Source organism: Ctenopharyngodon idella, chromosome 22 (genome assembly GCF_019924925.1).
Source record: "Ctenopharyngodon idella isolate HZGC_01 chromosome 22, HZGC01, whole genome shotgun sequence".
In the NCBI taxonomy this organism is placed as follows: domain Eukaryota; kingdom Metazoa; phylum Chordata; class Actinopteri; order Cypriniformes; family Xenocyprididae; genus Ctenopharyngodon; species Ctenopharyngodon idella.
Window position 1 is genome coordinate 17,281,160 of NC_067241.1, and position 21,493 is coordinate 17,302,652.

Below are 21,493 nucleotides of genomic sequence, written 5' to 3' on the forward strand. Positions count from 1 at the left end.
ACAGAATTGATTGACAAATCAACAAAAATGGGCACCAACCGCAAAATCTAAGCAGCCATTTGATGTACATATTAAATCTTACAGTATATTCAACATTACATTACATAACATTTAAACTGTATACCAATAACACTATCCTATATATATATATATATATATATATATATATATATCACAGACATGCCAGGCTCCAACACCCACCAATCACAGCGCACTCCATCTCCAGAATACTGATCACACGCACCTGCTCCTCATCAGCACGTTTATCACCTCCACTACTTAAGACAGTCACACACACTCAGTCACTGTCCGGTCTCGTTCGCATCTAGACGTACCTACATGCTTACCTCAAGGACTCCCAGCGATCTACTTACCTGTCTCCAGCATCTCCAAGTCTCTCCTCGTGTTCCCAGTCTGTGTGTGAGTGTCTCAAGCCATCTGCGTTGTTCATCCTCCATCGTCTTCCCTGGTCTCCATCTATTCGACACAAAGGACAGTATCACTCATCCTCATCTCCCTATTCACCTGCCAAGTCACTTGATACTCACCTGCACGTCTGTTTACTCTGTTGTCTCAATAAACTACCATCTCTGCCATCTACAGTCTCTGTCTCTTCTGTACTGTACAGTACAGTACAGATGCAACCGCACTATTACCCCACGGATACCTCCAAGGTAGCGTTTATAATCTCACAGTTACAAGGCAAAGCACTGCAATGGGCCGATTCCATTTGGTCCCAGAATAATCCTGTCACTCGTTCTTACTCTGGCTTCGTCGCCCATTTCTGGGAGGTCTTCGGAAAGCCTGCCACCGACTCCTATTGGTGAGAAACTGTACAATTTAAAACAGGGATCAATGTCTGTGAATGATTATGCTTTGCAATTCAGAACGCTAGCTGCTTCAAGCGGCTGGAACGAGCAGGCTCTGATAACCACCTACCGTCAAGGTCTAGACCCTCGAGTGCGGTTGCATCTCGCTGCATACGAGGATTCCATTGGGCTCGAACAGTTTATCCAACTCTCCATCCACTTCGCCACTCGTATGCAGTCGTGTCTCGAAGAACACCAGGGCCAGTCACTATTCAACATCGCTCTCCGCCGACCAGAGCCCGTCAGCCCTCCAGAACCAGCCTACGAACCCATGCTCCTGGAAAATACCCGGCTCACTGCTACAGAAAGGCAGAGGTGGCTGACCCAGAATTTTTGATTTTCCTGTGCTTCTCCTGGGCATGTAATCTCCACATGCCCAATTCGTCCACCTCGACCAATGGTGAGTGCCATCATTCCCTCAATAAGTAAGATGAAACCACTCACCAATGTTGTAAACCTTACTGCTGCTGACATCTCTCTTCCAGTGGTCGCACTCCTCGATTCTGGGTCAGCAGGCAATTTCATCTCTGGCGCCCTCTGCCGTCAACTCAAGCTCAAGACCATGGCCACGCCGTCTACCTACCAGATCCACCTAGTGACCGGGAAACCTCTCAGCAGAAGATCTGTTCGTTGGTGTGTCGGGCCCATCCAATTATGATTGGGTATCCTCCACACGGAGCAACTACATCTGCTGGTTCTGGAGGAATCCACCGCTGACGTGATACTAGGGCGTCCCTGGTTGGAGCAGCACAATCCAGTCATCTCCTGGAAGACCGGCAAGATCCTGAAGTGGGGCGAAACCTGTTTCACCAGCTGTTTCTCGGAGCTCCCAGTTCCTCCGTCTCCTCATCCTGAACACCTCTCTGTCTGTGCCACGTCCATCGAGAGCCCCATCGAGAAATGCTCTGTGGATGTACCTCCGTGTTACGCCTCCTTCAGCGACGTCTTCTGCCCTCAGTGAGCTTCCAAGCTGCCTCCACACCGGCCATGGGACTGCGCCATCGACCTGCTTCCGGGTGAGTCAGTGCCCAGGGGAAAGATCTATCCCCTGTCCATCCCGGAGGAGAAGGCCATGGAGGAATACATCAAAGAGGCCCTGGCGCAAGGTTACATCTGCCCGTCTACTTCCCCTGCTGCTTCGAGTTTCTTCTTCGTGGCTAAAAAGGATGGAGGCTTGCAGCCATGCATCGATTACAGAGCCCTCAATAACATCACCGTTAAGTTCCGTTACCCCCTTCCTCTCATCCCAGCTGCTCTGGAACATCTCCGTGGTGCCACTGTCTTCACCAAGTTGGACCTCCGCAGCGCCTACAACCTCATCCGGATACGTGAGGGAGACGAGTGGAAGACCGCCTTCGTGACACCCACCGGCCACTACGAGTACCTCGTTATGCCGTATGGCCTGGTCAACACCCCCTCCATATTCCAGGACTTCATCCACGAGGTGCTCCGGGAGTTCCTCCACAAGTTCGTCTTGGTGTAAATCGATGATATCCTCATCTACTCCCGGAGCTTGGCCGAACATCGCCACCACGTTGCGGAGGTCCTGAAACGCCTGAAGGAGTTTCACCTCTTCCTTAAAGCTAAAAAGTGCTCCTTCCACCAGCCCTCAGTGCAGTTCCTTAGCTACAACATCGACAGCAGTGGCATCTGGATGGACGAGAGGAAGGTGGATGCCATCCAGAACTGGCCAACTCCATCAACCATTAAAGAACTCCAACGATTCCTCGGCTTCGCCAATTTCTACCGCCGTTTCATCAAGAACTACAGCTCCATCACCGGTCCACTTACCAACCTACTCCGCCACAAGCCCAAGTCTCTGTCCTGGACTCCAGCTGCCACCACCATGTTTTATACCTTAAAGAAAGCCTTCACCACCGCTCCACTCTTTGTGCACCCTGATCCCGACCTGCCTTTCGTCGTGGAAGTGGACGCCTCCACCACCGGAGTTGGAGCGGTGCTATCTCAGCAGCAGGGGACACCAAGTAGACTCCATCTATGCGCCTTCTTCTCCCGCAAGCTCAACCCGGCGGAGATCAACTACGACATCGGTAAAAGGGAGCTACTCGCCATCAAGCTGGCCCTAGAAGAGTGGAGGCATTGGCTGGAGGGAGCCAAACACCCCTTCCTCGTACTTACCGACCATAAAAACCTTGAGTGCCTTCGAGCTGCAAAGAGACTAAACCCCAGACAAGCACGCTGGGCATTGTTCTTCACCTGCTTTAATTTCACCATCTCCTACCGTCCCGGCGCCAAGAACGTCAAAGCCGATGTCACGCATGCACGCTCCAGAGGAAAGACCCGAAGAACCAGAAACACATTCTTCCTGAAACCCTCATCGTCAGCCCTATCTCCTGGTCTGAGGAGACCTTGCCCTCCTCCAATGCCTCCGCCAACACTGAGTGCCTAGTGACGTGTGGGCAGTGTGGATGAGTGGAGTGCGCCGTGCTCTGGTGGTGTATTGCAAGCCCAGTGGACGGTTGTCCACCGGGCTTGCAATACACCACCAGAGCATGGCGCACTCCACTCATGTTTAACCACGTATTCAGATACTACGGTATCCCTGAAGACATTGTCTCAGATAGAGGACCTCAATTCGTTTCCCGTGTATGGAGAGCATTCTTCTCACTCCTAGGTGTGACCGTCAGTCTGACATCTTGCGACCATCCCCAGTCGAACGGGCAGACGGAAAGGAAGATCCAGGAGATCGGTCGCTGCCTCCGTACCTTCTGTCACGGCCACCAGGACTCTTGGAACCAGTACCTGGGTTGGGCCGAGTACGCACAAAACTCCCTGCGCCAACCATCTACTGGACTCACCCCGTTCCAGTGCGTGCTTGGTTACCAACCCCCACTGTTCCCCTAGTCAGGGGAACCATCGGACATTCCATCTGTCGACTACTGGTTCCGAGAGAGCGAGAGGGTCTGGGACTCGGCACATCATCAGCTTCAGCGGGCCCTGCGCAGACGCAGGATGGCAGCGGACCTTCACCGTTCCAACGCCCCTGCCTACCAACCTGGACAGAAGGTCTGGCTGTCAACCAGGGACATCAGGCTGCGTCTGCCCTGCCGGAAGCTGAGTCCCAGGTTCATTGGCCCATTCACCATCACCAAGCAGGTCAACCCGGTCATGTACCAGCTCCAGCTTCCACCTCAATATCGCATTCACCCCACATTCCACATGTCTCTACTGAAACCTCACCACCCTTCTGTTCCTCTCTCCACAGAGCCTGGCGTAGCAGCAGCCGAATCCCCCCTTCCACTCATCCTGGACGACGGTGCAGCCTACGAGGTGCGTGAGATCTTGGACTCCCAACCTGCTTCACACCTTCCACGCAGCCCATCCCGACAAACCTGCCCCATGTGGAAGAGGACGGGCACCACGACGTCGGGGGGGTACTGTCACATACACGCCAGGCTCCAACACCCACCAATCACAACGCACTCCATCTCCGGAATACTGATTACACGCACCTGCTCCTCATCAGCACACTCATCACCTCCACTACTTAAGACAGTCACACACACTCAGTCACTGTCCGGTCTTGTTCGCATCTAGACGTACCTACATGCTTACCTCAAGGACTCCCAGCGATCTACTTACCTGTCTCCAGTGTCTCCAAGTCTCTCCTTGTGTTCCCAGTCTGTGTGTGAGTGTCTCCAGCCATCTGCGTTGTTCATCCTCCATCGTCTTCCCTGGTCTCCATCTATTCAACACAAAGGACAGTATCACTCATCCTCATCTCACCATTCACCTGCCAAGTCACTTGATACTCACCTGCACGTCTGTTTACTCTGCTGTTGTCTCAATAAACTACCATCTCTGCCATCTACAGTCTCTGTCCCTTCTGTACTGTAACAATATATATTTTATTGGTAATATTTAATATAAACACATATATAATATCATTCAGGTAAATGATGAAGTGAATATTTATGCTGTACAAACCCTTCCCTTCTGTTTGTGGTTTCCCTCCATCAACTTTAACTCCAGTGAAGCATTTTCTTTCTTCAGCTGACAGATTTCTGTGATGAAACCATCAATATCCAGCATGGACAGATCAGTTCCTACTGATTTACAGCACATCACATCCACCTGTGCTCTCATGATCAACTCCTAGACAAACACAACATGAGTATAAAATCGACATTGGTCAAACTTACTATAACTGTTTCGTTTTCCTGTTAGCAGGAATATTATCAGATATTTAAAATGTTTTATAAAACCGTTTTTTAACAACATTCAAAATTGTGGTTTCGTTTACGGTGATTAAAACATCATAGATAGAAAAATAAACATATAAAAATACAATACAAATAAAACGGTAAACACACCAGGTAAGTGTCTTTCTTTAGTGGTTTTATCAGCGGGCTGAAGACCTGCAGCATCTCCTACTGTTTTAGAGAAGAAAAACACTAGATTTATTGAGGCTAAATACTAATGAATCTCACTTATGTTTACAAAAAACCAAACTGACATGTTTTCTGCTATACGAAGAGCACTACAAACATGTTTTATGCTACTGTGAGCTCTTTCTTTCTTGCTTTACCGGCGGGTTTCCTTCTGTGCTGCACTGAGAATCGACACTTATAACAGTATATTTGGCATTATATTACATTTGCATTAAATTACAAAAAAAAAAAAAAAAAAAATTGTTAATACTGCTGTGAGGTTGTTTTTAATACAACGGCTATGGGAATGATGGTAAAAAATTACATCTTTCTCTCTTCTGACTGCCGTTATCAATCCCTCTTTATTATTTCCCTCTTTTTGAAAGTTGTGAAAACACTATTATTGAGTTTTTCTTTTGCTATTTTCACAAATGGAAACACAAAAAATATATTTAATGAAGTCTCTCATTCACCACTATGAAAGTTTACCCAGCTATGATGTTAAAGTGTTTCCACACTCAGCAGGGATGAATTAGAAACTGTCCCATATTCATGACTGTGGGAGGGGCTATGACATCAATGCAGCTGAGAGTAAGAATTCAGTGAAGGTGAAACTAAATAAAACAGATGAACTGGAAGCTTCTTCAAACAACTTTATTCAAACACACGGAAGCTAGCTATCACAGCTGACATTCACTCAAAGGTAAGTGATAGATGTAATATAAGAGCTTGTTCAGCAGTTTTAAACTGGAATACTATTAGAATATTATTAATGAGTATGTCATTCTGGCTGTAAAGTTTGATATCTGCTGTCATGTCACACAACTAAAAGAAAAACAGAAACAGAAAGTACTTGAACACAACCCCCCCTCCCCCATAACACTAATAAAAAATTATAATTAGTAGACTCACAACATTATCTCAACTCCAAATCATAAAATGATCTTATATTGTAACCTTAATGGATGTTTGCATGACATCAAAAATGGACAAGGATATGAAAATGAATTTATTTGAATTTCAGGTTTTTGAGGGGGAAATACACAAGTTACCACACAAGTTAGACCAGTTTACAAGACTGAATAAGAATTTAGCTGCTGACGTGCTGTCATACCTGTGGTCACATAGCTTAGTGTTGTTAGTTAGTTATTAAAGAACTGAATTGGAAAGCAGCACAAGAGTAAACAGAGTTCATGAGCTGTGGATGTCAAGAGACAGATACAATGAAATATGTGTATATACATGGCACTTGGGAAATAAATATTTTGTCAGAATATACAGCTACATTTGAAAGGCCATCAGTTGAGAAATAGTTAAAACATTTCAGTTTACCTTGGTTTTATCAAAATTGCTAATACAGCAATGTAGAAGAAATATTCTCATTGTTTTGTCAGTCATGGCATCCTCCAGTGGTCCAGCTCTAAATGAGGAGCTCCAGTGCTCCATCTGTCTGGAAGTGTTCACTGATCCAGTCACCACTCCATGTGGACACAACTTCTGCAGAACCTGCCTGAGCAAGTGCTGGACGAACACACAGACCTGCTTCTGTCCACTCTGTAAAGAAACATTCAGAAGAAGACCTGATCTCAAGATTAATACAACACTCAGAGAAGTTGTGCAACACTTTAAGAAGAAGCTCAAACTAGGAGAATCTGAGGTGTTCTGTGACTTCTGTGATGAAAGAAAGCAGAAAGCTGTGAAGTCCTGCCTGACGTGTCAAAGCTCTTACTGTGTCTCTCATCTGGAGCCTCATCTCAGAGTCTCACGTCTAAAGAAACACAAACTGATCAACGCTGTGGAAAATCTGGAGGATTATATATGCCAGAAACACGAGAGACCTCTGGAGATGTTCTGCAGAGATGATCAGACGTGTGTTTGTCTGTTCTGCACTGAAGGAGAACACAGGACTCACAACACTGTTCCTATAGAGGAGGAGAGTCGAGAGAAGAAGGTAAAGAGTTACAGACAAAACACTTTAAACACCCTGTGAAATGCATCTTTCGCTGTTGATGTTGATGTAGGACACCGAAGGACTTGTACCTTTTTTAAAAGTCAATAGTCTTTCATTTAATCTGTTAAAAGCTGATTTTGTCAATGTTCATATTTTTCCTTCAAAACTGTCAGAAATAGACTAAAAGATACAAAAATACAATTTTCAATTAATTAGGTCTTTAAATGGTTTTCAAAATCAATATTCAAATAGTTTGTCAAAAGATGGAAACATAAATTTAGTGATAAATGTGTGTCTCTGTATGTAGGATCAGCTGGTTCAGACACAGACAGATGTTCATCAGATGATCCAGGACAGAATGAAGAAGATTCAAGAGATCCAATACTCAGTAGATCTGAGAAAAGTGAGTGAAAAAATGATTACAATTATTAATGTTATACATCATAATATTTCAGTCTGCTTAATTGTATCGATGACTCAGACGAGCTGGGATTAAGATCCATGTGCGGTTTATTAAGCAACAGCAGTCTCAAAGTACAAACTGGTATTGGTCAAAGCACCAAGAGTAACAAAAGCAACATAGAAGGTTCACTAATTGTAGTCTTAACAGGCAAATGGTCTGGGCAGACAGTAGACAAACAGAAACAATACCCAGATAAACAAGCCAGGTTCAAAAGGCAGGTAGCAAGAGTCATAAATAATAATAATCTAAAAAGGGTCAAAACCAGGAAAGACAATCATGGGGTAAATGCTCAGAAGTGTTAGCCTTGGCAAAACAGGACTTCGCACTGAGCCTAGCTTGCTTAGTGCTTAAATAGGCCATGAAATGGTGGATAGGTGTGTGCAATCAGTCCAGGTTTGTGAGTTCTGGGATTTGTAGTCCAATTACTAATACTCGGGTGAGAGCGACCTCTGGTGGCAGACAGGAGGATGTTCAGTGACAGCGTTCGTGACAGATGCTGAATTTAATGGATTTAAAAAGTCACATATTTCTTAAAGTATCCTTTTAAATAAATATGTGAATACATAATAAATTAATTTGCTAATTGATCTCATTCATCAGAAGAACATGGAGAAAGAGAAATCATCCAGTGTTGAGATCTTCACTGATCTGATCCGCTCCTTTGAGAGATGTCAGTCTGAGCTGCTGAAGATGATGGAGGAACAGCAGAAAGCAGCAGAGAAACAGGCTGAAGATCTCATTAAAGAGCTGCAGCAGGAAATCACTGAGCTGAAGAAGAAAAACACTGAGCTGGAGCAGCTCTCACACACTGATAATCATCTCCAACTCATACAGGTCTGTGAACATCTGTCTCATCAGTCATCATGTACAACATTACAGGACAAACACTCTGTTCACAAACATGATGAGCTGCCTCTGTAAGCAAAAGAGCAAAAGAAGAGCATTTAATGAACTTTATAAAAAACAATTATTTAATATTTCTCTCACCTGTTGTAGATGTACTCACCCCTGTACAGCCGTCGACATGCCAAGAACTGGACTGAGATCCGGATTGACTCTGATGTAAATGTGAACTCTCTGTATAGAGCTCTGGCTCAACTGAAGAAAACTCATGAGACACTAAATGAAAAACTCAGTCAAACTGGTATGTGATTATAAAATACAGTGTATAGATATTTGTTGTCAGTAACTATGAGAAATATTTTTAAAGAAAATTCTTGGACAAATCCAATTTAAGGATCTGTTATGTGCTGGTGATTACCATAGACAATTAGTTAGTCTCAGTTTGTAGGATTGCTTAGAAAATATAACCATAACATAATCATCAACTTAAAAACTCCATATTAGCATTAGACTGGAGTGATAAAAGACCATGGTGGGGCAGACGGAGGTGGGATAGGCCGTGCCCCTTTATAGTCCAGACAGGGAGCACAGGGGATTCATAGATGGCCTCAGTGGCCGTAACAGAGGAGTCAGGGACGGCCCTCCTGGTCATGACGGGGAACTCGGAAACAGATGACACCGCCTATGGGGCAGCTGTAGCGTCAACGTCACCTCTGGGGAGGTGTGTGTGGCCCTGACACACAAGATGGCAGTAGCTATTGTAGGAAGTACTGAACCCAGGGGATGGACTTCCATGACCACCGGACTTGGGACCACCAGGCTTGGGAGCACAGAGATCACCAGACTTTAATGCAGAGAAACCACCGGTGAAGGAAAAGACCATCAAACTTAGGACCACTGATATAGGGCAGAGTTCTCTGATTTCTCTTGGCAGAGTTTTTAAATTTCTTCAGCTGGATCCATTGTGGGTTAGGTCTTCTATGACGTAGGGTGAACTTAGAGATGAGGAAAACTGGATCCAAGTGCAGATAAAACTTTAATAGAGATTAAAAAAAATACTAAACACTAGGAAACAAGGAACAGAACAAAAACACAAGGAAACAAGAAGCACAGAGAACATCAACCAATAGCTCGGGAATAAGATGACCAAGTACAAAAGAAGCACAAGGGCTATACATATATATATATATATATATATATATATATATATATATATATATACACCAATCAGGCATTACATTATGAACACCTTCTAATATTGTGTTGGTCCCCCTTTTGCTGCCAAAACAGCCCTGACCCGTCGAGGCATGGACTCCACTAGACCCCTGAAGGTGTGCTGTGGTTTCTGACACCAAGATGTTAGCAGCAGATCCTTTAAGTCCTGTAAGTTGTGAGGTGGAGCCTCCATGGACTTGTTTGTTCAACACATCCCACAGATGCTCGATTGGATTGAGATCTGGGGAATTTGGAGGCGAAGTCAACACCTCAAACTCGTTGTTGTGCTCCTCAAACCATTCCTGAACCATTTTTGCTTTGTGGCAGGAGCATTATCCTGCTGAAAGAGGCCACCAGGGAATATGAGTTTGAGGTGTTGACTTGGCCTCCAAATTCCCCAGATCTCAATCCAATCGAGCATCTGTGGGATGTGCTGAACAAACAAGCCCAATCGATGGAAGCTCCACCTGCTGCTAACATCTTGGTCCAGATACCACAGCACACCTTCAGGGGTCTAGAGGAGTCCATGCCTCGACAGGTCAGGGCTGTTTTGGCAGCAAAAGGGGGACCAACACAATATTACATATACATACAAGGCATAAGGAGGAAACAACACCTGGGCACATAACAATAGAAGTTTTTCTACCTCACAAGGACAATTTAGACACTTTACAGCTCAAATAAATACAAAGTTCTGGCATGAAACTCTAGATGTTGCAGGCTGATAGGTCTAACTCATTTGGTAGCGATCACATCATTTACATAGCACAGCTGATTTGGTGTTGTCGCATCAGCAGCCAATGAACTGCAGCTCAACAATCCAACAAATACCGGTAGTGTTTGCTGTTAGCAGTCTGCAGCGCGCTTTCAGAAACCCTTTCGGCTTCCTCAGCTCCACCTGTATAGATCTGCTACGGGGGGTTAATTCATGTATGTTACATGTGCAGCTGCATGTCTTACATGCTCACAGCAATGTGTGTGAATGTATTGGCAGCAAGTCTCGGTACTTGCTCTGCAGCAGCGTAGCAGATCTACATTTCCATATCCATTTTCATGCCAATCTACTACCATACCAATTTCCCAAGAGTTGTCATGACAGGACAATTTAGTTACTGAATAATTAATATGCCCTTATACTTTTGTTATAAGTACATTTACTGTAAACACATTTTGTTTTAGGAATGGATGGATGAGCCACATTTACATGCCACTGAATAGAGATAATCTCATTGTTAACCTGAAACTATTACTACAAATAATTCAACATCTTATATTATCTGTGTCCACAGGGTTGAAGTGTGTACAGAAGTATGCAGGTACAGTGTGATTGACATAATTTTCTCAAATACACTTAGAATACTTTGTTAATCTTGTTGCTCTGAAGTTGACTGATAATGTCTGATCTCTCTCAGTGGATGTGACTCTGGATCCTGATACAGCAAATCCATATCTCATCCTGTCTGATGATGGAAAACAAGTCAGTCATGGAGACTTTGAGCAGTACATACCAGAAAACCCAAAGAGATTTGATGTCTGTTTTTGTGTTCTGGCAAAGGAGGGATTCAGTTCAGGGAGATTTTACTATGAGGTGCAGGTGAAGGGAAAGACTGAGTGGGATTTAGGAGTGGCCAGAGAATCCATTAACAGGAAGGAGATAAACCAACTGACTCCAGCGAATGGATTCTGGACAGTGGCTTTGATTAATGAGAATGAATATTTAGTTTGTGATGATCCAGTGGCCTCTTTCCCTCACAGAAAGACCCCTGAGAAGGTGGGAGTGTTTGTGGATTATAAGGAGGGTCTGGTCTCTTTTTATGACGTGGGCACCGGCTCTCATATCTACTCTTTCACTGGTCAGACTTTCACTGAGAAACTCTATCCATATTTAAGCCCATGCCTTAATAATGAAGGTAAAAACTCAAACCCACTGATCATCACACCTGTCAGTTAAAATGAACAAATAAATTCCCCAGACGTTAAACATTAAACCTGAAAATTTATTTATGCATGTGCTGTTGTTAAGGATTAAAATATGTACAAAGCCAAAATGAATCTGCACACCAAATCAAAAAATTAGATTAATAATTCAAACTGACGAGGCTACAAATCTAAGACCCATGATCAAGTAGATTTTACTGAACAAATCAAATCCTGCAACCTTCAGGTCCAACCCTACTCCAGCACAACTGGCTGTTTTCAAATAAAGCCACAGTCACACTAGACTTTGAGCATGAACAATATCTATGGACACTGCAATGATCGCAGTATGACGTAACACTCTGTGGCGTCTTTTTTAAAAGCATAATTCAACATATAATACACACAAAATGTAAAAATATGCAATCTACACCATTTTACTGCAAAGCTGCAATCCTGTAGATTTAAAGTTTGCGTTCTTTTAATTCGGCTAAGAGTCACACCGTTAAGCATCAGTGTTCTATTGGTCACACGACTTCATGTGATACAAATTCACAGGGCAGAGTTCACCAAACTTGAACTCTGGAACGCAGTGAAATTCACATGAACTTGTGTTTCCTGACTCATGCATATGAATGGAAGTCAATGGAATGAAAAGTGTGACTGCCCCTTTATCTAACTGGGTTATGCTAACCAGCCAAACCTAAGTAAAAACACTGAATCCATGGAAACTCATTTCTATAAATAATGCCATTATTTCTGCTCCAGCAGCCCATGAGCTCGCTCCAGCCTGCGAGCCCTTCCTGCCCCCCCTAAAGCTCCTGAAAAAATTTTTGGGGTGCATGTGGGTGGGGAACATGTGGGTGGGGCTCAGGAACCGCCATGGCCGCCCACGTCTCCTGACCTGCCATGGCCGCCCACGGCCTCTGACCCGCCATGGCCGCTGACCCGCCATGGCATCCCAAGGCTCCTGACCCGCCATGACGGCTCAAGCTCCTAGACCCGCCCTGGGGACCTCCGTAACCGTCTGCACCTCCCCCCGCACCTGCATGTCTCCAGGGCGCCCACCCCCCCTCCCCCGTTGTTACATCTTAGGCGCTAGGACGCGCTAACCGGGGAGGAGGAGGTAATGTTACAGTCTTGCCTGCCCTGGACTCCGTTTCCCATGTTCCTCCCTGTTCCACACCTGAATGCACTTCCTCATCATCTCTCCCGCTCTTCCCGGATTCCCTGCACCTGTCCATCGTCATCAGCACACCCTTTATATTGGACCCACTCCCTGCACTCCCTGTCTGTTCTTGTTGTTGTTTGATGTTGTTGAATGTGTTTGCTGTTCTGATTCCTTGGATAAATAAACACACCGTTTCGTAGAAGTCCGATTCTGCCTTATTCACGATTGTGACAATTACAGCTTGTAATGAGTCCATTTCTGAAGCCATTTTCTCTCTTTGTTCTCCAGCTGTTAACTTGAAATGAGATGTAAAATGTTGCAGTTCTTCAACTACAGCATCTGAATAAATACATATTAAATTCTATAACTGATATCGCTTGTATTAAACTGCATGCTAATAAATATGCAAATACAAACTGCAGAATAAACATCTCACATAAACATTTTGGACAGACAGGACATGACATTTACCCACCACAGTGTCCTCTAGAGGCTGAAAACAGCACAAACACAATCAATGGATGTAGAGTTTCTTTTTGTGTTCAACTGAATCCAAATATGACACCTTCAGATGTTTCTTCAGGTTGCAGTTCCTCACTCTAAGCATCACATGACTTCAGAAGATTTGGAATATAGAGCATGAGTCAGAATGTAGTGCACTACTCTTATGATAATTTATGGTTACATAATCTAACTGCAACCAAAATGCAACATCATGAAACATAAACATGTTGTGTTTGTTACACGTGACAAATAAAGACTAGTGTCTCATTGGCGTACAGTGATGATGAGGTCTGGTGTGCGCAGTCTGAAGTTGAACCGTGTGGTCAGAATCTGTTTGATGCCACTTGTGAAAACAACTACATAAATAAAACTATTCTCTATATTCAGTAAATAAGCCTCTGACTCAAGGTTTTGCTTCTTTTTCATTGCTGTAATTTTGCGTACAATCAGCACACTGCACATTATGTATTAGCGGCTTTGATTAGAAGATGCAATAAATTACATTTTTAATGTGCCCTATAAGTGCTTTTACATTTTTCATCACCTTCCTAAACTAAGAAAAAAAAAAAAAAACATTCAATTTTAATGACAACACAATTTAATGCAATCCAGTAATCATTTTTGCACTGTTAAAATCGTCTCACACTGATGGCATTTGTATCGTTTGTGATTTTTAATACCTTTCCGAATGAAAATATTTCCACGTTGGTGGCCCGTGAATAACTTTTCTTCAGTTATGAGATTTTGAGGTTTCTGACGCTGATGTTTGTCCTCCATTTCATTCAGCTTTTCACTTTCTTCTTCCATGTCCATCAAGTCTAAAAATGAACATAGCAAGTCATTCTATTGTGACAAATGCAAATCAAAAAGAAATGAAAGGGAACCCCAAATTTTTGCAGAAAACATGAAACTGAAGTATCTGTTTTTACATGTTTCAGGTCAATAAAAGACCATCTTGTGGCTGACGGAGGTGGGATAGGCCGTGCCCCTTTAGTCCAGACAGGGAGCACAGGGAATTCAGAGATGGCCTCAGTGGCCGTAACAGAGGAGTCAGGGGCGGCCCTCCTGGTCGTGACGGGGAACTCGGGAGAGCTGTAGCGGTCAACGCCACATCTTTGGAGGTGTGTATGGCCCAGACACACAAGATGGCAGTAGCTATTGTAGGAAGTACTGAAGCCAGGGGATGGACTTTCGTGATCACCGGACTTGTGATCACAGAGATCACCAGACTTGTCAGTTAAAACAAACAAATAAATTCCCCCCAAATATGAAACATTACACCTGGAAAAGTTATCTATACATGTGCTGCTTTTAAAGGATTAAATTATGTACAAAGCCAAAATGAATCTGCACACCAAATCAAAAAATTAGATTTATAATTCAAAGTAACGAGGCTACGAAACCCGTCTCGGGTTATGACTGTAACCCTTGTTCCCTGAGAAGGGAACGAGATGTTGCGTTGAAGACGACATTTTGGGGAACGCCTCCAGCATGATAGGGTCTGAAGCACGTGTAGAACTAGTCCAATCTCGAATTAGTGTTGCGTCATGTCATCACATGTGACAGCGTACACAGAAGCTACAAAGGGGAGTCGGCACTGAACAGTGTTAGCTTCTGATAGGTCGAAGCAATTCGTTCTCAGGTGTGGCAAAGAGACGCAGCATCTCGTTCCTTTCTCAGGGACCAAGGGTTACAGTCATAACCTGAGACGTTCCCTTTTGAGGGAACTCGTGCTGCGTTGAAGACGACACTCTGAGGAACGAAATACCCACTGCACCACAATGACTAGTGCCTGTCCTGGTGTGAAACTTGTCAGGCACAGCTCAGGACGAGAGGACTTGAGAACCTGGTGTGGAGGGCAGATTCAAGCTATAATATCTTATGAAAGTGTGTGGGGAGGCCCAGCTAACGGCATCACAGACCTCATGAAGAGGCTGCCACTCCTCTAGTTGAGTGAGCTCTTATCAGGATAGGCGAGGGCAAACTGCACACATCATACATTGAAGAAAAAGCCTCCACAATCCACCTGCTAACTGTCTGTTTAGAGGCAGGGGAACCCTTCTTAAGTGACCCAAAACACAAATAGCTGGTCAGAATTCCTCCAACCTGAGGATCTCCGTACATAGACCTCTAGGGCCCGGATAGGGCATAATAGTAGCCTCTCATGATCAGCTGACATGTGGTGAAGAATGAAGAACCTGCAGGCTGACAGACTCATTCGATGGCCCCTTGAGCATGTAGCCCTGTAGCCTAGGGTGGAGAATGGCCTTTACCGTCCCAGGAGCATACTCGAGGCAAGAGGGATCAACAGATAGCGCCTGCAGGTCCCCAACTCTTTTAAGGGACGTAATAGCTAGGCCATTCTGAAAGTGAGAAACTTCTCAGACACCTCGTCAGTGGGTTTGAAGGGTGTCGGGGATAACCTCTCAAGAACCACTGCCAGGTCCCAAACAGGAACCCTGGCTTGGACGACAGGCCTCATCATCTTAGCACCACAAAGGAAACAAACCATCAATTGGTGTCTCCACCACTTATAGGTGTGTGGAAGGCAGCTATGGCCGCCACATAGACCTTAAGTGTGGACGGTGAAGGACCACTCGAGAATCGAGCATGGAGGAACTCCAGCACTGAAGCCACTAGGCAGTTAAGTGGGTCCAACTGGTGTTCTCTGCACCATTTCACTTTAAGGCATAAAGTTTCCTTGTGGAGGGAGCTCTAGAATTTAAAATGGTCTCAACAACCTCGCTTGAGAGACCAGTACTCAGCAGTTGGTCAGGGCCAGACCCACAGCTCCAGCCGGGGGCGATGTATAATGCAGTATTCATTAAAAATGTGCATTGTGCAATAAAGAAAAACTCCAAATAAAGTTAATTATTTTTTATTAGTAAGTCTCAAGTGATATGTCAGTAAATATGTTAATAGATTTAAACTACACTTAATATGAAATAAATGTATTTTAAATATATTACTTTTTTTTAGCTCAGATTTCCAAAAACCTGCAGTAATCTGACCAGGAAAAGTGCGTAGGTCTGCTCAGACCCTGACGTGGCTCTAAGCACTTTTCCACGTCAAAGACCATTTTTATAAATATGAGCGTTGGCGTGGATTTAAGCGTACGCACACTCCAAGATCAAATCTGTGCGTACGCACGCTTTAAAAGAGGCCCCAGACTACAAAATAAACTGTCTAAAAAGTTTTCCCTCCTCACAAAGACAATTTAGGCACTTAACAGCAAAATAACACATCTTTTACACTGAATAACTATTATTACAGCTTTAATAAAAACACACACTTGACATTTCTGCTTTTAAACCCTCTGTTATGATCGTCTCATATACTTACATTGTAAGTGAATTTATGTGTTAAAACATATTCTGCATTCTGTTTTACAAACTGATGGATGATCAAAATTTACATTCTACTGATGCTGCTAATAGAGAGAAACTCACTGAAATATTACTAATTCATCATTATATTGTCATCTGTGTTCACAGTGTTGAAGTGGGCTCAGACATATGCAGGTACAGTGTGAATGACACCAACACACTCACAATAATGTGTTTTATACACATAAAAATGTTTGTTCTGAAGTTGATTGATAATGTCTGATCTCTCTCAGTGGATGTGACTCTGGATCCTGATACAGCGAATCCATATCTCATCCTGTCTGATGATGGAAAACAAGTCAGTGATGGAGACATTAGGCAGAACGTCCCAGAAAACCCAAAGAGATTTGATACGGGTCCTTGTGTTCTGGCAAAGCAGGGATTCAGTTCAGGGAGATTTTACTATGAGGTGCAGGTGAAGGGAAAGACTAAGTGGGAATTAGGAGTGGCCAGAGAATCCATTAACAGGAAGGTGAAGATCACACTGAGTCCTGAGAATGGATACTGGACTGTGATTCTGAGGAATGAGAATCAATATAAAGCTTGTGATGATCCACTTATCTCTTTATCTCTGAAAGTGAAACCTGAGAAGGTGGGAGTGTTTGTGGATTATGAGGAGGATCTGGTCTCTTTTTATGACGTGGACTCCAGATCTCATAATCTACTCTTTCACTGGTCAGACTTTCACTGAGAAACTCTATCCATATTTTAACCTAGGCCTTAATTATAAAGGTAAAAACTCAAACCCTCTGATCATCACACCTGTATCACATTTAATGGATTAGAATTGGTTTGAGGTTGACATGAATCTGGTCCTTCTTCACGCTGTCTTTCATCACTCCAGTGTAGTTCATGACCAGCACCTCATACAGCAGACTGGCCGTGAGGTGCTTTGAGCTCTTGTTCTTCAGGACGATGGAGAGTTTGGCGTCTCCACCAATACAAGTTCCTGCCCCGTCCATGACGATCTCAACGCTCACACCGTTGTCGGTGGGCGGCGTATAAAAGTCGGTTTAAAGCCGAAGTGACTGGCCATTTTAGGACAGTATTAAATACAGTTTACAACCCTGACTTGAGTGATTTTTGTTATTTGATATCGACAGACATTAAATAAGCATCGAAATAAATGCACAAAATATATCAAATTAAATACAGTCTTCTCATTTGCATGGATTCTCAATGTTTTACTGTTCACTTACTACTGAATGAATTTGGAGATGAGGATCTTTGACTTTCTGCCCGAGTGAAACTCTTTCCACACTCATGGCAGGTATAAGGTTTCTCTCCAGTGTGAATTTTTATATGCATTTCAAGGTTTCCTCTTTGTGAGAAACTCCTCCCACACTGAGGGCATTTGTACAGTTTGTGATGCTTAATACCTTTCTGAATGAAACTCTTTCCATGTTGATGGCCTTTGAAAGACTTTTCTTCAGTTTGGAGATCATGAGGTTTCTGACACTGATGTTTCTCCTCCATTCAGTTTTCACTTTCATCTTTCTCACCCATCAACTCTAAAAATGACCACAGTAAATTGTCAAAAATCAATTCTATTGTAGCAAAAAGAAATGGAAGAGAACAAGAAAATTTGTCATGTTTATACAATCAAATATAGTAGATAACTGCTTGTCAAGAATCATCATTAGTGTCATTGCCCCCAAAAGTGACTAATCCAGATTCACTAACCAGTTACTGAATCTGTTGTGAGATTAAACAGCAGATTCTGCATGATACTGAAAGTCAATCAACTTGGTCAAATTATAACAGTAATGAAAAACATACTGCTCTTAGATGGGCTACATTCATACATTTATAACCTTCAATTTGTACATTGTTTGAAGGAGAACATTGGGTAAGATGAGGAATAACATATTTTTCTTAATAAGACAAGAAATAAAAAGTAGATAATACAAATAGCTTTAATTTTAACCCTTAATTAATGTCAATGTTAAAAAGCCAGCTTTTACAAGACTTTCACTCAGATGAGAAAAACAATTAAAACGTGAATCTAAAAGCAACTCTTGAGTAATTAGAAACCATCTTTCTTGTAACAGTTACTGACAAATGTCATGAAAAGGTAAAAACATTAAAAGACATACCTGAAGGAATCATCATCATCATCACTCTGTTCTTCCTCAGCTGTGGTTTACATATAAACATTGCTTTAAGAATCAGAAGTGATATTTATTCAGACTAAAACAAATCTGTGCAGTGCATGCACCAATGGACATTTATGTTAATATTTATTTATTAAACAAGTTTGGTGTTGATTCCCCACTGAATATAAAATCAGATCTTAAAGCAAAACCAGCTGGAAAATGATGGTGTTTGAATTGTGAGAATTAAATCAATTAATCAATTTGATTGGTTGATTAGTCAACAGAAAGAAAAGAAAAACAAGAGAAAGACAAACACGCATGTCGCAGTCATTAAAGGATGAAGTGAATCTTTATCCTGTACAAACCTCTTCGTTCGAGTTGGTGGTTTCTCTCCATCAAATTTACCTCCAGTGATGCCCCTGTCTTCAGATAACAGATTTGTGATGAACCCATCAATATACTACTGATGGCCGATTTCGAAACACGTCCTTCATGAAGCTCCGAAGCTTTATGAATCTTTTGTTTCGAATCAGTGATTCGGAGCGTGTATCAAACTGCCGAAGTCACGTGATTTCAGTAAACGAGGCTTCATTAGGACGTCACTGTTTCGAAACGTTTCAAAACAGTTTGAAATTTCAATGGTTCACCGGTAGAGGGCGATGATAAAGTGAACCCATGAATCATGCAGATTCACTGAGAACTATTGAACAAGTGTCTATGGGCTTTACCCTATGGTTTTACCTGATCTCTGATCAGTTTTATACATTTGTAGATGTTTTAATCAGACATTAGAATAATTCAAATGAATAATAGTAGTTATTAATCTCTTATTTGCCTGTTTAGCTTGAGCCATGGAACAGAGAAACAAACCTTGAACATTGATAAAAGAACACATATTATACAGACACTCTATATTTAATCGTATTAGATGATTAGTTAATTGCATTTGATAGATGTTACTTTCAATAAAACTTTTGCAATACATTTGTAAAAGGTGTTTTTATGCATGTTTGGCCTGAGGTTTGTTGCATTTACACTGTTCAGACCACCAGAGAGGGGTGTCAGATTGTTTTGAAGCCTCGACACATTACGGCACATTTGCTTCAACTGCTTCAGTGTTTCACGAAGCCTCGATCTGCTTATCACTACAATATACAGCATGGACAGACATATATTACCTCCTTCATTTAACACGTTTACATTTTAAACACACTATTCTCAAACTTCAGCTGGTTTCTTTTGAATCTGTGAGCACTGTGTAAACTATCAAAGTGAGCTGCTGCTGCTGCTGCTGCTTCGTTTGCAGAGGAAATCAATCACAATTTCAGTCTTAATAGTGTGTGCTGTTTCTAACAAGATGCAATTGTATAGCCTATAAACTAACTTGATATTTGCCACTGCTGTCATCAAAAATTAAGGAACTAAACAAAACACATATATTCTAAAAGCTTCTGACACTGTTCACTGTTTCAGGAACTGTTTCATATTTTTGATTATGGGCGGTGCTATATGACATCACTGCATGTGTATATGACTTCAGTGAAAGTGAAACTAAACAGATGAACTGGAAGCTTCTTCAAAACAACATTTCTCTTCAGAAACTCAAAAATTATCGATCAAATGTGATATTCACTCACGGGTAAGTGATGGAAATATAAGTTCCTATTTAATAGCATGAAGCAGTATAAGAATGTTGGTCTGTGTTCATATCACATATCAGAAACAGGAAGTACTTGAACTGCAGAATAAATACAAGCTGTGTCCGAAACCGCTCACTCGTTCACTCATTCACTATTCACTAATATGATTATTTTGATTATTTTGTAATCATACATGCCTCCAGGCCAGCTTTGTAGTTTAATCGATTGTATAATTGGTTTGTCATGCTTAATATGTGTTCATAATCATTAAATACTATAAAATACTGCAAACAAAAAATAAACACATTAACAAGTGTACATTATTTCATGTATTTATTCTTTTTAATAAAGAATCAATTATAATATTATAATAAAAAATTATAATTTTTTAAAAATTATAATATAAAAAATATAATAATGTCTCCCTATATTTTAGTAGGTTTTATTCAAGTAATGATTAATTTAAAAAAGGTAAAAAAAAAAAAAATCAAATAAAAATAAAAATAGAATGAAATTAATGTTAAAGCAGAAATTTGAAAACTGTAAAGTAATCTCTGGATTACACTCGCTCGCATTTCCGCTCTTTCACACGCGCTCTCAGTCCTCTCCGCATTGGATTTTGGGGAATAGTGTTTCAGCAAGTGTACATCGAATGTACACTTGAAATCAGAGAGAATTGTGGGTATAAACAAAGACTATAGAATAACACAAGACATGTCACTCGTATTGTTTTGAATGGGAGAAAGTGTAACGCTCAATATGGCGGAATAAGTCCCGCCTTCAAAATAAGAGCCAATCGCCGACCTGTAAAGTCATCGCGTCACCGCAGCGGCCGTTAGAAGCACCGGTTTCTATAGAAACAGTCAGACGCGCGCCTCCGAAATGAGGCACAAGAGACGCGCATTTAGGTCTGCGCATGCGCATTAGCTTGATCCAGCCTAAATACTGTTTTTTTTTTTGTCAGGATTTGAGCGTTTGGAAAAAAATGTATGAGACAGTTGTTGTCAGATTTCATTGGTGATTTCAAATATGAAATTTAATCGAAAG

The 21,493-nt window shown here is 42.3% G+C and overlaps 2 protein-coding genes, 1 long non-coding RNA gene and 1 pseudogene across 3 annotated transcripts in view; 3 read left to right on the top strand and 1 right to left on the bottom strand.

Annotated features, from left to right (window-relative positions):
• LOC127504879 (zinc-binding protein A33-like) overlaps positions 1–13,284 on the top strand; it is a 47,731-nt gene extending 34,447 nt beyond the window's left edge. The window contains exons 2-7 of the mRNA XM_051880021.1: positions 6,655–7,211; positions 7,519–7,614; positions 8,275–8,508; positions 8,671–8,818; positions 11,022–11,048; positions 11,145–13,284. Of these exons, the coding sequence (XP_051735981.1) occupies positions 6,657–7,211; positions 7,519–7,614; positions 8,275–8,508; positions 8,671–8,818; positions 11,022–11,048; positions 11,145–11,683 (1,599 nt within the window). The 5' untranslated portion in view covers positions 6,655–6,656 and the 3' untranslated portion in view covers positions 11,684–13,284. The remainder of the gene's footprint in view (positions 1–6,654; positions 7,212–7,518; positions 7,615–8,274; positions 8,509–8,670; positions 8,819–11,021; positions 11,049–11,144) is intronic.
• The window catches only part of LOC127504881 (E3 ubiquitin-protein ligase TRIM39-like), a 55,590-nt pseudogene extending 37,369 nt beyond the window's left edge, over positions 1–18,221 (top strand).
• Positions 1–21,493, bottom strand: part of LOC127504892 (uncharacterized) — a 72,565-nt gene that overhangs the window by 50,039 nt on the left and 1,033 nt on the right. The window lies entirely within an intron of this gene.
• The window catches only part of LOC127504877 (E3 ubiquitin-protein ligase TRIM39-like), a 60,712-nt gene that overhangs the window by 34,461 nt on the left and 4,758 nt on the right, over positions 1–21,493 (top strand). The window lies entirely within an intron of this gene.